We start from the raw sequence: 14498 nt of genomic DNA on the forward strand, positions 1-14498 counted from the left end.
AGCTACACCACCGCTGATCATAACGTTAATCTAGCATACACGCATATAATACTAAAACTCTCCGACAAAAGGGAATTCTAATCTTCCAACAACCCCTTAATCGCGCCCCTGACCACATTATTTAACAGAGAACCACCCCGATCTCCCACTATTTCCATACCGACTTAACATCTTATCTGGTTCACCCCTGCCACAAAAATCAAACAAACAAAAAAATGCAAAACAACACAAAAAAAAAAAAAATAGAAAAATGTCCCAGAAAAATTGACGTATGTGTATTCCATTGTTGTGCCTTGGCTGTTCCTCCGTGGCGGATAAAGCAGAGCCTGCAGCAAAGGATGGACGATTGGAAGCAACGCGTGAAGATAGTGCTGGATCAAATATACGCCGTGGACCCGTACTATGTACAGAGCAACGAGACAAGGATCGTCAATCAGATCTCGTACGCGGACATCGCCGCAGGTCGGACAAGTCCGAGCTCCAGGGGTTCTAGCCCCTTTAGAAATCCCCGAGACGAGGTTTCTTCGGTGCCCCTTTCGATTCAAGTGCTCAAACCTACCGTGCAACTGTCAAGAACAATGGAAGCCCAGAAGCAACCTGCTATCGAACCAACTGGCGACAATACTCCAGCAAATGCTGCAATAGCGGAGACGAAGATGAAAGAAGAACAGTCAAGACCTGAAGAGCAGAACGAGCAGAAGGAGCCTGAAGTAAGAACCGAGGTTAGAAGACGCGTCTCTAAAGTAGATTCGGTGGACTCTAGATTGAGAAATCAGTCTAGAAGATCTGGTTCTGTGCGAAAGGACGTTCGAGGACCTATTAGGGAATCTCCTGAAAGAAATTCGTCCGCGGAGGCTGACAATGAAATTTCTGGATCAGACGCTCCTAGATCGGTAGTGGAACAGAGGAAGGAACCGTTTGTACTTAAGAATACACTGGCCCCTAAGGTGGAGAGAAGAGGACGGTCCGCCAGTCCCATTTGGATGCCTGGATCAACTTCCTACGCGGATATTCTTCGTGGAAACAGACAGAATTCTCGCAGCCCTTCGGTGGAGACTGGCAAAGATGCTCACGTAGTTGGTAGAGAAGTCGCAGAGACTGTGGTCGAGGAATCTTCCGTAGAAACTGTTCAGACGGAGAAGATGGAATTCGAGGTGGCCAAAGTGGAAGTAAAGGAAGGGGCAACGGCTGAAAATGCCTTTATGGAACAACCAAGCGAAGACGTAGCAGTGGAGAGCTACCAACAGCAGCCTGCCGAGGTCGTGCACGAAGTTGTACCTGAAGTCGAGTCTCCTGTGAAAACTTCTGAGGAACCGAGCGAAACTCAAACCAGTTGGACGGACGAAAGCATGGACGAGTACGTTTTATTGAATGAGAAAAGTTACGAAAATGTTGCAAGACCGCCAGTTGCAACGCAACAAGTTCCAGAGGTCTACAACTATATTCATCCGGCTATTCCTGAATTGGTTGGTTTCATCGGGTCTCAGATCGCCTATCCAGTAAGTTCCTATGTCTACATGCCAGCTGCACCGCCTCAGCAAATGGCTCTTCCTCATTACACCGAAAGTCAGATGGCCTTCCCATCGGAGCCGTACGTGACACAGCCTAGCTACATCCCTGAACCAGAGATTTATCAGCAAAATCAGTTGCAGAAGCATCCACAAAGGCATCCGCATCAAAACAAATTCAAGATCCCTCCAAAGACTACTCCTGTAGTTGTGCAGAACGTTGAAGAGAAGTGTTTACCTTCAAGAGCTCAACAACCTGTGGATATTGAGCCTGTCGTTCAGTCAAATATTCAAGCTGCTGTGCAACCTGCTGTTCAAGCGGAAGAAGTTTCTGAACCAGAAAAACCAGTAGAACCAGAACAGTCTATGCAGCAGCCTATCGAGCAACCTGCACAACAAGTTTCTACGCCAGTTGCAGAAAGTACACCTATTAAGACGAAAAGTACTACCTCAAGCGAGAGCAAGACATTCTCGTACGCCCAAATTTTATCGCAGGGTCTCAGTTCTAAACCGACATCGACTACAAGTAGTCAATCATCGACAACGGTGACTTTGATCTCAAAACAGGCGAAAGAGCGTTCACGCTCGCCAGTGAACTCGGCGACATCCTCTGTGCACGAGTCGAGTCCTCCTCAGGAAGCTAGACAGACTCGAGAATCGACCGTAGGCAAGTCAGCAAATACGTGGGATATATCGAGGAGAAGGGAGACGAGAAAGACTCACCAGGAGTCGCCAAAGACGAAGATTCCTGAGAAGAGAGCTCGCAGAGGACCAGAGCAACCAAAGGCTTCAGAAGTATTTCAGAAACCTCAGAAAGAGAAAGTCAGGACCAGTACGGAACAACAGAAACAAGTATTCGAATTCAAAGATGAAATTACCGTGGAAGATTTGACGGCTTCTCCGAAGATAACTCCGAAAAGTGTCAAGGTTGAGATTAGAAAGGAACAAGTGGACGATGTTAAACCAGAAAAGAGAATAGATGCTGAAGAAACGAAAAAGATGGAAGATCACAAGCAGGATGAAAAGGACGTTCAGGAGGAGAAGGAGGTTGATGTTCAACAGAGAAGCAGGTCTCAGGAGAAGAAACGAAAGGCGAAGAAGAAGAAGCCGGAGAAGGTGGACGACGAGATAGAGAAGGCCTTGAAGGAGATCGAGGATATGGATAAGCATAAAAAGAGGGATAAGTCGAGGGAACAGGCTAAGAAAGATACGGTTCAAGCTACGGTGGAAAAATCCAAAGAAGAAAGTGAAAAGAAGAACGTGAAATCTAATGAAAAGAAGAAACAGGGTAAATCGAAGATGGAGAAGATTAAAGATGAATCGGAGACTGGAGTAAGTCAGTCTAACGCGAAAGAACAGGTTAAATCGAAAGACGATGCGAAAGAGAACAAAGAGGAGAAAGATTCTGGGAAAAGGATCGCGAAGGATGACGTTAAAGCTTCTGAAGAGAAAGCAACGAAGGTTGAAAGTCGAAAGAACGAACCTGAGAAGAGATCTGAAGTGAAGATGGATTCGAGTGAAACGAAGAAAGTGGACGCGAAGGAAGAGAAACCGTGTAAAAAGAAGCAAAAGGGTAAGGAACAAGCTGGTACAGCGAAGGACAAATCTAATAAAGATACCAAACCCACGAAGGTTGACGCGGGGTCGGAGCAAATTAAGAAGATAACTGATGAGGATAAAGTAGAGACTCCGAAACAGAAACACGTAAAACCAGATTCAGTTGAAAGTGTTCAAAATTTGGAGCAGATAAAGAAAGAAGACACAAAGGCTACGAAGCCTGTAAAATCAGACAAAACGCCTGAAACTAAAGTTGAACCTAGGAACAAAGTGCAAAGCGAGCCTAAAGAGAAAGAGCCAATGAAAGAACAGGAGAAATCGAAAAAGAATAAGAAACAGAAACAAGGCAACGAACAGGAGACTTCTAAAGTCCAGACACCGAAAAAACAGAGCCAACAGAAAGAAGACAAGAAAGTAGAACAGTCGAAACAAAAGAAATCCGAAGAGAAATCAGAAGTAACAAAAGATGTGAAATTGAGTGAAAAGGAAGAAGTTGAAGCAGAAGTTAACGTAAAAACTCCAAAAGACGATAAAGATAAGAAAGTGGCTGAGAAAGAGAAAGGGAAGGAGGATGATACAAAAGAACAGAAGAAGGAGGATACTGTATCGGAAGTAGAACCGAAAACAGATATTAAAGAAGAACAGAAAATGGTAATTAGCGCGTTGGTTCGCGTAATGGAATCTACGATGGAGATTAGCAAAGGTGATGAGTCGAAACTAGAAACAGTGGTGCAGGAAAATGCAGACGAAAAATCAACGAATAAACGAGAGAAGAAACAGAATAAATCTGGTGAAGAACAAATGGTTGAGACTAAGAATTTGAAGAAAGAATCGAAGCCAGATTCTGTACAAAAGGAGGAACCGAAAAAGGTAGTTGAATTGGAAAAACAGACGAAATCGAAGGGAAAGAAATCGAAGAAAGAACCCGATGTTAGTCAGAAGCCTGCGCCTGAAGCGATAAAGATGGCTGAAAAAGAAGAAAAGAAGATCATCGATAAGCAAGTTATCGAAGAGAAATCAATTAAAGAGGAAGAAATTGTCACGGAACAATCGAAAAAGGAATTAAAACCTGAACCTGTCACGCCAAGTAAAGGACAATCTGATAAGAAAAGACGAAAGAAGTCTAAGTCACCGACAAAAGCAAAGAAAGAAGAAGATTCAAAGTCTGCGTTGCCTGTGGAAGAAAAGGAGAAACCTAAAGGAAAAGAAGCAGTAGAAGAGGCTAAATTAGAAGAAAAGAATGGTAAAATCGATAACGATGACAAACTGATATCTATAGAAGAAACGAGAATTACCGGAGTTGAAGAAAAAATTACTGCGATCCAAGCGGAAAATCAGAGGGAAGAAAATATTGTAACAGAGAAGATTGAAGCACAACCTAATATCGAGAAGAGTATTACTGGAGAAAAATCTACAGAATGCGTCGAAATATTTGTAGACAAAAAGGCGGAAGAAACTGTAAAGAAACCGGAAGAACCTGAGAAAGTTGAAACTAGCGACGTGAAAAAGATAGAAGGAATTCTTCTGCCTGAAGTACCGAAAACCGATAGACCGGAAATCCAAGAAGTTCCAGGAACACCATCAAAGTCCAAGAAAGGGAAATCAAAGGAAAAAGCTGTCACCGAAAATACCACGCCCATTTCCGCGATCGAGCCGAAAGAAGAACCCAAGTCCAGTCAACCAAGCACACCGAAGTCTGACAAGAGAAAGAAGAAGAAACAGGAGAGTAAAGACAAAATCGTGGTCGAACCTTCACAACTAGAACAAACGATAGTCACTGAAAAACCTAGCACAGACACGAAACCAATCGAAGAATCTGAAAAATCAATGGAAACACCATCATTAAAACTCGTAACTCCACTGATAGAGTCTCAGAATAAAAAGCAAGGCCACGTTAAAAAACCAATTGAAATCGAGAAAATTTCACTGACAAAGTCTGACGATTCAGAATCTCGCTCGCAAGAACCGATTGAAAATCCAAGTACAGAAGAAGATTCTCTTCTTTCAAAGAACGAGAAAACTGCAAACGTTTCAGCCACTGTTTCACCAACCACAGAATCATCTTCATTAGAGAAAACGGTTACCACGGTGACCAGCAGCGTGCCTGAACCTGTCGAAGCAAAGCCATCGATCGAAAAAATCGTAGAGAACTTAGAAAGTATTCCCTCATCCAAGGTCGTAGGCTCCAAACCCACTGAATTAATCACCCTGCGTCCTGAAACAGTAGAGAGTAGCCTAACAACCACCGAATATGCTAGGGTATCGGATGATTCAGCTGTTGGTATCCCCTGGAAAGCATTAGATACGTTAGCAGACGTTGACAAATCAATTTCCGATTACACGGTATATCTTGACGATCTTGTTAAAGACGATCAGCCGATTCTGTTCGGTAGCGTTCAGGATAGGAGGAGAGGTCGTTCTGGAACTCCGAAATCTGTAGGAAGCGCGAGAGACGAGAGGGAGTTGGATAATTTCGAGAAAGAACAGGACGCGAAAGTTATGCAGGATAAATCTAAGCACGAAGTTGAGGGTAAGAAGGATAGGATGAGGGTTAAGGAGGAAGTTAAGATTGTCGGAGAAGCTGCAAGTGTAGAATCGAAAGATTCAGGTGAGTTAGTGGTAGAGAGTGAAGGTGAAATTGTGCAAGAGAAAGGAAAGATGGGTACGGGACCGGAAGAGTCTTCTTCTGATATTGAACAGGGACAGGGAAAAGGAACGGGTATCATGTCATTAGAATTGGAATTAGACACTCGTGAAGTAAGTATTCTTCCTACTCATGTAAGACATATGACACCTGGTACAAAATATATTCCCGAAATTGTAACTGCTCCTGTTGACGTTCCTAAGTTTGAAACGGAAAATATTGAAGATAAAATAAGTACGGTTGAAAAGAAGGTAGGAGACGTTGAGGAACGTAAAGTTGATGATTCTAAACCTAGAACGGAAGAAGTTAAAGAAAAAGCAGCTCTACTTGAAGAGAAGATCGTAGACTCTGAAAAACAAGAAGTCTCTATTAAGGATGAAGATTCTAAACCTGAAAAGCCAAAGGTTGAAGATAAATCAGGTCAGATTAAAACAAAAGTTGCAAAGTCTAAAAAACAAGTAGAAGTTACTGTTAAGGATGAAGATTCTAAACCTGAAAAGCAAAAGGTTGAAGATAAACCAAGTCAGATTGAAACACAGGTTGCAGAGTCCAAAAAACAGATAGAAGTTTCTGTCAAAGGTGAAGATCCTAAAACTGAAGAGAAAAAGGTTGAAGATAAACCAAGCCAGATTAAAGCACAAGTTGCAGAGCCTAAAAAACAAGTAGAAGTTTCTGTCAAAGGTGAAGATTCTAAACCTGAAAAGCAAAAGGTTGAAGATGAAACAACTCAGATTAAAACACAAGTTGCAGATTCTAAAAAACAAGTAGAAGTTTCTGTCAAAGGTGAAGATCCTAAAACTGAAGAGAAAAAGGTTGAAGATGAAACAACTCAGATTAAAACACAAGTTGTAGAGTCTAATAAACAAGCAGAAGCTCCTGTTAAAGGTGAAGATTCTAAACCTGAAAAGCAAAAGGTTGAAGATAAACCAAGCAAGATTAAAACACAAGTTGCAGACTCTAAAAAACAAGCAGAAGTTCCTGTTAAAGGCGAAGATTCTAAACCTGAAAAGCAAAAGGTTGAAGATGAAACAACTCAGATTAAAACACAAGTTGTAGAGTCTAAAGAACAAGTAGAAGTTTCTGTCAAAGGTGAAGATCCTAAAACTGAAGAGAAAAAGGTTGAAGATAAACCAAGCCAGATTAAAGCACAAGTTGCAGAGCCTAAAAAACAAGCAGAAGTTTCTGTCAAAGGTGAAGATTCTAAACCTGAAAAACAAAAGGTTGAAGACAAACCAAGCCAGATTAAGACGCAGGTTACAGAGTCTATAAAGCAAGTAGAAGTTCCTGTCAAAGGTGAAGATTCCAAACCTGAAAAACAAAAGGTTGAAGATAAACCAAGCCAGATTAAAGCACAAGTTGCAGAGCCCAAAAAACAAGTAGAAGTTTCTGTCAAAGGTGAAGATCCTAAAACTGAAGAGAAAAAGGTTGAAGATAAACCGAGCAAGATTAAAACACAAGTTGCAGACTCTAAAAAACAAGCAGAAGTTCCTGTTAAAGGCGAAGATTCTAAACCTGAAAAGCAAAAGGTTGAAGATGAAACAACTCAGACTAAAACACAAGTTGTAGAGTCTAAAGAACAAGTAGAAGTTTCTGTCAAAGGTGAAGATCCTAAAACTGAAGAGAAAAAGGTTGAAGATAAACCAAGCCAGATTAAAGCACAAGTTGCAGAGCCTAAAAAACAAGTAGAAGTTTCTGTCAAAGGTGAAGATTCCAAACCTGAAAAGAAAAAGGTTGAAGACAAACCAAGCCAGATTAAGACGCAGGTTACAGAGTCTATAAAGCAAGTAGAAGTTCCTGTCAAAGGTGAAGATTCTAAACCTGAAAAGCAAAAAATTGAGGATGAAGCAAGTCAGATTAAGACGCAGGTTGCTGAGTCTATAAAACAAGTAGAAGTTCCTACTAAGGTTAAAGAGTTTAAACCTATCACAAAAGAAATTTACCCATGTTACTTTACAGACTTGGTCAAACCTTACTGGTTCAATTATCGTCCTTACATCGAGGCAGAGATCAATTTCCATCGGTGTTTCAAAGTAGTAGAGGTAATAGAAGAAAATGTGCCTGCTTCCGCACCTCCAAGATTGGAGAGTATCGAAAGAATTGCTCAAGAATCGATTATGAAGGAGCCTAAAGAAGAAGAAGAGAAGTCAGAAGACACGGAGCAATCCGAAGCTGAAAGCAGAAAGCTTTCGCTTATCAAAGAAACTCTGAAATATCCTATTAGCACATTTTACAAAGTAGAATCCGATTGGGTGAAATCTAAGCAGACTAAAGAGAAAGAAGTTATGGCAACTCCTTTGGAGGAATCTAATCTTACAAGCGTTGAAATTGTGAAGGAAACAATGCAGATTCAAGAAGATAAAAAACATTCCGAGATATTAGATGCTCAAAACATTTTAGAAAAAGACATTGACAAAGAGAAAACTATCGCAGAAATAACCACGGAGATTAAATCTACGGACATGATTTTGGACCAAACGGCAGCTCTTATCGAGAATGTGAATAAAGAGCTTGATATGATGAAAAAAGAGAAGGAGCAGAGTACAGCCGAGGGAAAAGTAGAAGATAAAGAGGAAGAAAAAGAACCTGAGATACGGAAGAAGGAGCAACAAGTATCTGATAAGAAGCCGAAAGAGAAATCGAAGAAAGAGAAGCAGCCGAAAGATGAGAAGTCAAAGTCTAAGAAAGAAGAAAAGAAGGAAATAACATCACCGGTAAAAGAACCTGAAGTAGTTGAAAAGAACGATATTACAGAATTAACCAAGGCTGTGGAACAACTTACTATGATTATCCATGAAGAAACTAAAGAAGCTTCATTGGCATTCAAACAGTCTGAAGAAGTTGAGAAGAAAGATATTGCGATTGTACAGGGGACAGAGTTGGCACAGACAACTGAACAACTTGTCACAAAAATAGACGAGCCTTCGGCAGTTCAAATTATCGATCGAAAAGAAGAAGAAAAGATAGAAAAGAATATTACGGAAGAAGAACCATTAATCACATTAGAACCAAAAATTGAAAAAGTAGTAAAACCTGCAATCGAATCTTCTGAAGTGGAGAAAGTGAAAGAAGAAACGAAATTAGAAAAAGATAAGAAGGAACATGAGAAACAGGATGAAAAGAAAGAAATTGTTTCAGAACCTCAGATCCTAATTGAAGAGAAAATTGAGAAGGAAAGTGAGAAGGTTGAAAAGCCTGTTTCTGGAAAGAAGAAAGTTTCCAAAGAACCTAAAAAGAAAGATGTTAAAGAGATAACGAGAGAAGAAAAGTTAAGCACAGAAGAAAAAGCCTTGTCGCAAGAATCTATTAGTGTCGTGACTGAATCAACAGCAACTGAGAAATCAATGAATGGCAAAGTACCAGAGATAGAAGATTCGAATGCATCTGAATCTCCAGTGATAGAAAGGAAAACTAAACCCTCGGATAAGCCTAGGAAAGAAGAAGGAAGGACAAAGTCAGGAAAGCAGAAACAGCCTAAAGGAAAGTCTGATATTAAATCTACGTCTACCCCAGAAAAAGATGCAAAGAAACAAGAAGAACAGGAAATTTCTTCGCCAGATTCGAAGAAGAAACGTGATGGAAAGTCGAAAAAAGCAAATGAAATCCCAGCAGTGGTTCCTCAAGAAACACCTTTGGCTGAAGCTCCTTTGGAAGAAACTAAGAAAGAAGAATCTGGATCAGAAATAAAAGAAATATCTAAGGAAGAAATTCAACCGGTATGCGCCAAATCATGGGCATCTGTCGTTGGTATGAAAGGAACTAGCGATCTTCCTGCAGAAAATGTACAATCTATGACAGTAACTCCTCAAGAATCGATAAGTGGAACAGCAGAATTAGGCAAGGTAGCACAGATAGTAGAAACTGTGCCTGAAGAACCACAAAGCCCACAAACGCAGCATAAGAAACATCAAAAGAAGAAAGATACGAAACAAGAAAAGATTGTTACCGAAGCAAAAGTGTCTTCTGTCGATACTGAAACTGAGAAGGAAAATATGAAGTCTGTCGTTCCTGAGAAAGTTGAAGAATTAGAATTAAATATGAAAGATTCTAACAAATCGTACGCTCAAGTAGCAGCTTCTAGCAAGGGAACTTCTCCACAATCGAATCAAGAAGACGTTGTGTTACTCAAACCGATTCCTCTTATGCCTGATCAAAGCTTAGATAAACTAATCGAAGACGAAAGAATTACATCTGAAAAATCATTAATAATCACAGAAACTCCAGAGGCTGAAAAAGAAACATCCAAACCCGAGGAAATAGCAACAGATAAAAAGTTCAACGAATTAATTACTGAACAAGACGTTTTCAAAATAGAGTCAACTTCGTGGGTGGAAGAAATTGAAAAAGAAGCAATGGCGGAAGAAACTAGTTCCATGTCGCCAATTCCAAGCGCGATAGTAGTCGAAACGCCGCAGAAAATGAAGGATTCGTGGGCTACTATTGTTAGTAAACACGCGGAACCGCAGGAACCTCTCTCATCGCCCACTAGCGAAAAGATTATGATGAAAAAACAACAAACTGCCGAACAAAATTCAAATCCCCAAATACAAATCCACGTGGAAGAAGCTCCAGAGCCGATATCAATTGAAGAAGTGGTTAAAATCGACGAACAAGGTTTTATGGAATTCGTAAATCGAAAAGAACTGCGATCTAGACGATCGAGATCGCGTTCCAGAAGCATCAGACGAGACGAAGCAAGCTCGAAACAGTCGAGTGATAAGCCTATAGTTCCTGAAGAAATTTTGGCAGAAGAACAGAAGCAGTTGGGCGCGCAAAAAGTGGAGGAACAAAAGAAAAAAGATGGAAATAAAGGAAAGGAGGGAAAATCGAAGAAAAAGAGAGGTGAAGCAAAATCGAGCAGTGGAGATCGCAATCAGGTGACAAAAGATGAACAGGAAAAGGATAGAGAAAGCCTTCAGAAGGAAAAAGATAAAGAAAAGACGAGTAAGATCGAGGAAAAGGATGTGAAGAAGATAGAGAAAGAAATAATAGAGCCATTAGTCGAGGAGAAGATACCGAAACAGCCAGAAAAGAAAGATATTAAGCAACATGAGGGCAAATCGAAGACGAAAGAAGTTAATTTGAGCCAAGAAAGCAAAGAAAAGGCAGGAGAGAAAGTTGAAGAAAAGCTTGATGAGGAAGTGAAAGAAATAGAGGTTGTGAAGCCTGAAACTCCAGAAGTAGATAAAATAATCGAAATGGATAAACAGAATTCGAAATCAGCAGATAAATGGAGAAAAGCAGAAACAAAGGAACAATCTATTGCTGCTTCAAAGAAGAGTAAGAAATCGAAGAGAGGAAAATCTGATAAGGAACAGCCCAAAGAAGAACTAGAACATAAAGAACAAATGAAACAGTCGGGTGTTGTTCAGGTAACAGAAATACAACTGAAATCTGAAGATGAAATTGTGAAAGAACCAGAAACTAAAGAAGTTAAAGAAATTCAAGAAGTATCAGCAATTACAAAATCTGAAGCTGAAAGTAAACCTGAGATTGTGGAAGAAATTAAATCTGAAAAATCAACGTCTCCAAGAAAACGTAAAGGAAAATCTAAAGAAAAGAAAGTAGAGACAGTATCAGGAATTAGCGAAACATCGATTGAAGAAAAGAAGGTACCTGAATCTAAAATTAAAGAAGAAATACCGGCAAAGGAGACAGAGGTTCAAGAAATTAAAGAAGTTGAAGAAGAAATAAAAATTACAAATCCTGAAAAATCAACCGACATAGAGAAGCATAAAGAAAAATCTGAAGAAAAGAAAGTAGAAACAGCACCAGAACGAATCATCGAAACATCGGTTGATGAGAAGAAAGTATCTGAACTTGAGATCAAAGAAATGTCGGTAGAAAAAGTAAAGGAAGATGTAAAAGAAAGTGAAGCAAGTCAAAAGAAAGAAACTGATTCTAAACCAGATGTTCCTGAAGAGAAAAAAGAAGTATCTGCAAAGGAAGCAATTGAGGAGAAACATAAAGAAGAACCAATTAAGTCTCCGCAAACACCTGTTGCAGAAATGATTGTAGACACTAAAACAGAAACAGCAGAGGTAAAAGATGAAGCTCATGCAGACAAAAAGTTGAAACTTTCGAAGAAGGAGAAACGAAAGCAAAAGAAGAAAGAAAAATTAACTAGACGAGCATCCAGCGAAGAAAAATTAGAAAAGGAAACATCTGAGACGTTTGTTCCAGAAAAGAAAGAAGAAACAGTAACACTGGAAGAAGTAAAGCCAGAAGAAGCAAAGCCAGACGAAGTAAAGCCAGAAGAAGTAACTATTTCACCTGATGAAACCAATCAAGAAAAAGAACTTAATGAAAAACTACAAGAAATTAAAAAATTGAGCGCAATCATCCCTGGGGTGATTCCTGATGAAATAAAGCTTGTTCCAGAAACTATGCTTAAACCGATAGTCAAGGAAAAGACAAAACCAAGTAGAGAAGAAGCAGAACTTTTGAAACCAACTGAAGAAAAGGAAAAAGTTTCAGGAGAAATAGAAAACTTTGCTGAAAACAAAATCGAGACACCTAAACTAGTTACAGATAAATCTGAAACGCCCAAACCAGAGATAGATAAATCTGAAGTGCCTAAACCAGAGACAGATAAAGCTGAAACATTTAAACCGGATAAAACTGAAACGCCCGAACCAGTGACGGATGAAGCCGAAAAAGACATAAAACAGAAAGAAGAACCAACATCAGCTTCGAAAGAAAAATCGAAACGTAAGAACAAACAGGCGAAGAAAGGTAGACGTGAAGAACAAGAAGCAGCAACGAAGTCTACGGATGAAGAAGTTCAATCGCCAAAGGATGAGAAAGAAATTGAAATATTAAGCGCAGGTTCTACTGTTCCATCGACTCCGGAAAGTCCAAAAGAAACAGTCGATCGAGAGAAAGACGCGACAATACCTGAAGAGAAAATAGAATCAGGTGCACAATTGAATAAGTTGGAGATTGATGAAACAAGGATCGAGGAGGTTAAGAAAGACGAGGAAGAAGCGAAGGGTGTCTTGCAGGAACAAGTTGTTTTGAAAGAAACAATTATACAAGAAAAGACAGAAATATCTGCCAAAGACCAGGAAGAAGTCGATCGTCTACAGAAAACCGCAGAAATTCCAGAAGCTCAGCCTCTAGAAAAGAAACCTACGAAAGAAGAAAAATCTAAAACGAAGAAAATTAAAGATAAGAGACAGGAAGAGACGACTAAAAATATCGAGGAAAAGATATCTGAAGAGGAACCAGTAATTTCCAAAGAGGAAATACCAGACAAAGTTTCTGAAGTTAAAACGGATAAAGTCGTTCCACCCGAGGCAAAACCGGAAGAAACCATTAAACCTGCTGAAATAATAGTGAATGGTAAACTAACAGAAGATGACAAAACTGAGAAGGAAGTAACAGAAAAGAAGACAGAAGAAATCGAAAGGGCACAATCGGGAATTGTAAAAGAACTCGAAAGTATAATGCAAGAAACCGATCAACTTCCACAACGAGATATATCAACAGAAAAATTATTACATAAAATTGAGTCTCCCATAACCATGGAATCGATGCAGTCTCAACTAGAAACCGAAGAAGAATTCGAGAAATGTATATCCAGTGAACCAGAAATAGAAACGGTAGACATCGTGGTCGAGCCGGTGAAACCAAAAGTACAATTCTACATAGCCGACGAAATTCTAGTTCTAAGTCCGGAGAAGAAAAAACCCGTACAAACTCCCCTAATCTTAAAAACCCTGTCAGAACTCAGTAGATCCAAGTTCCTTTCTCTTGATAGCGGTTTTTGGCCGGACAAACACCCCTATCACGAGGCTGAACGCTACCTGTTCGAAAATTTGGCTAACTATCCGATGGAAAGTCTTTCCGACGATATCAACCGCGATTCTAACGATAAAGATGATTTCGACGGGGATCAGGGCGGTGGTAATTTGAACGAACGCGGCGGTAATGGTGGCCCCTTGAATTCTTATTTCATGGGTGGACCGCATACCGAACGTCTGATCGCCGATCTCCCAGGTGGTATAGGTAGCTGGAGCGATTACAGTACTTACTTGTCGAGCGAGAACGAGCAGAGAACGGACCAATCCACCGAAATGGTTCAGGAAAAGATCGAGAATCCAATGTCAGACCTAATATATCCCTCCGATAATCTAATTTCTGAGTTATCCTCTGTCCATCTCAAGGACGACCAGTCTATTTCCAAATTCGACGAACTGTCGTTGGAGCGTGACGTTCCTACAACGTCAGAAAACTCTGAAGATGTAAAATTGTCGTCACTGTCCACTGTCGAAGTATCCGCTTCTGGCGAACAACCCCTAAAGCTCGATTACAAGACCATGAGCCCGGATCAACTATCAGAGTCCACTTATTCCGATCCACGTGAGTTATCCCCAACACCAAGTATCCCTGACCATGATCCAGATCCCAAGAAACATTTAGGTAGAGAAAAAGGATCGATGCAGCGGCGCACTCCAATCGTGGAGACGGAGAGAGAGATGGGGGTAACTGAAGATGAGGCTGAAAAGAGGATACGAGGGATCAAGGTGCGATCACAATACAAGCTGTGCTCGATCATCACCCAATCGAGCTTGAACGAGTTCATTATGTTTCTTGTTGTTCTTGTTACTGTTGTGTTATGCGAACTCGCGTGTGGCTATATGTATTATATGTAGGACACGCGAGGTCGCGTATGAGTGTGTGCGCGCGTGTGTGCTTGGTAAAGTGTTTTTTACTGTTTTCTTATGTCTTCGTTCGTTGTTGGTTTTATTCTTCTTTTTTTCCAATTTTTTAACGTCTTTTTTTTCTTT

General features: G+C 40.3%; 1 protein-coding gene across 11 annotated transcripts in view; it reads left to right on the top strand.

Moving 5' to 3' along the window:
• Window positions 1-14498, top strand: part of LOC117237654 (nesprin-1) — a 112207-nt gene that overhangs the window by 64737 nt on the left and 32972 nt on the right. For 8 of the 11 annotated variants that reach the window (XM_033501907.1, XM_033501828.1, XM_033501897.1 and 5 more), the window contains one exon: window positions 321-14234. The exons of 2 other annotated variants lie outside the window; for them this stretch is intronic. In XM_033501907.1, the coding sequence (XP_033357798.1) occupies window positions 321-14234 (13914 nt within the window). The remainder of the gene's footprint in view (window positions 1-320; window positions 14235-14498) is intronic. One more of the 11 variants, XM_033501836.1, reaches the window with a different exon arrangement.

The sequence above is a fragment of the Bombus vosnesenskii genome, unplaced genomic scaffold (genome assembly GCF_011952255.1).
Source record: "Bombus vosnesenskii isolate JDL3184/JDL3185 unplaced genomic scaffold, Bvos_JDL3184-5_v1.1 scf7180000013264, whole genome shotgun sequence".
Lineage (NCBI taxonomy): Eukaryota > Metazoa > Arthropoda > Insecta > Hymenoptera > Apidae > Bombus > Bombus vosnesenskii.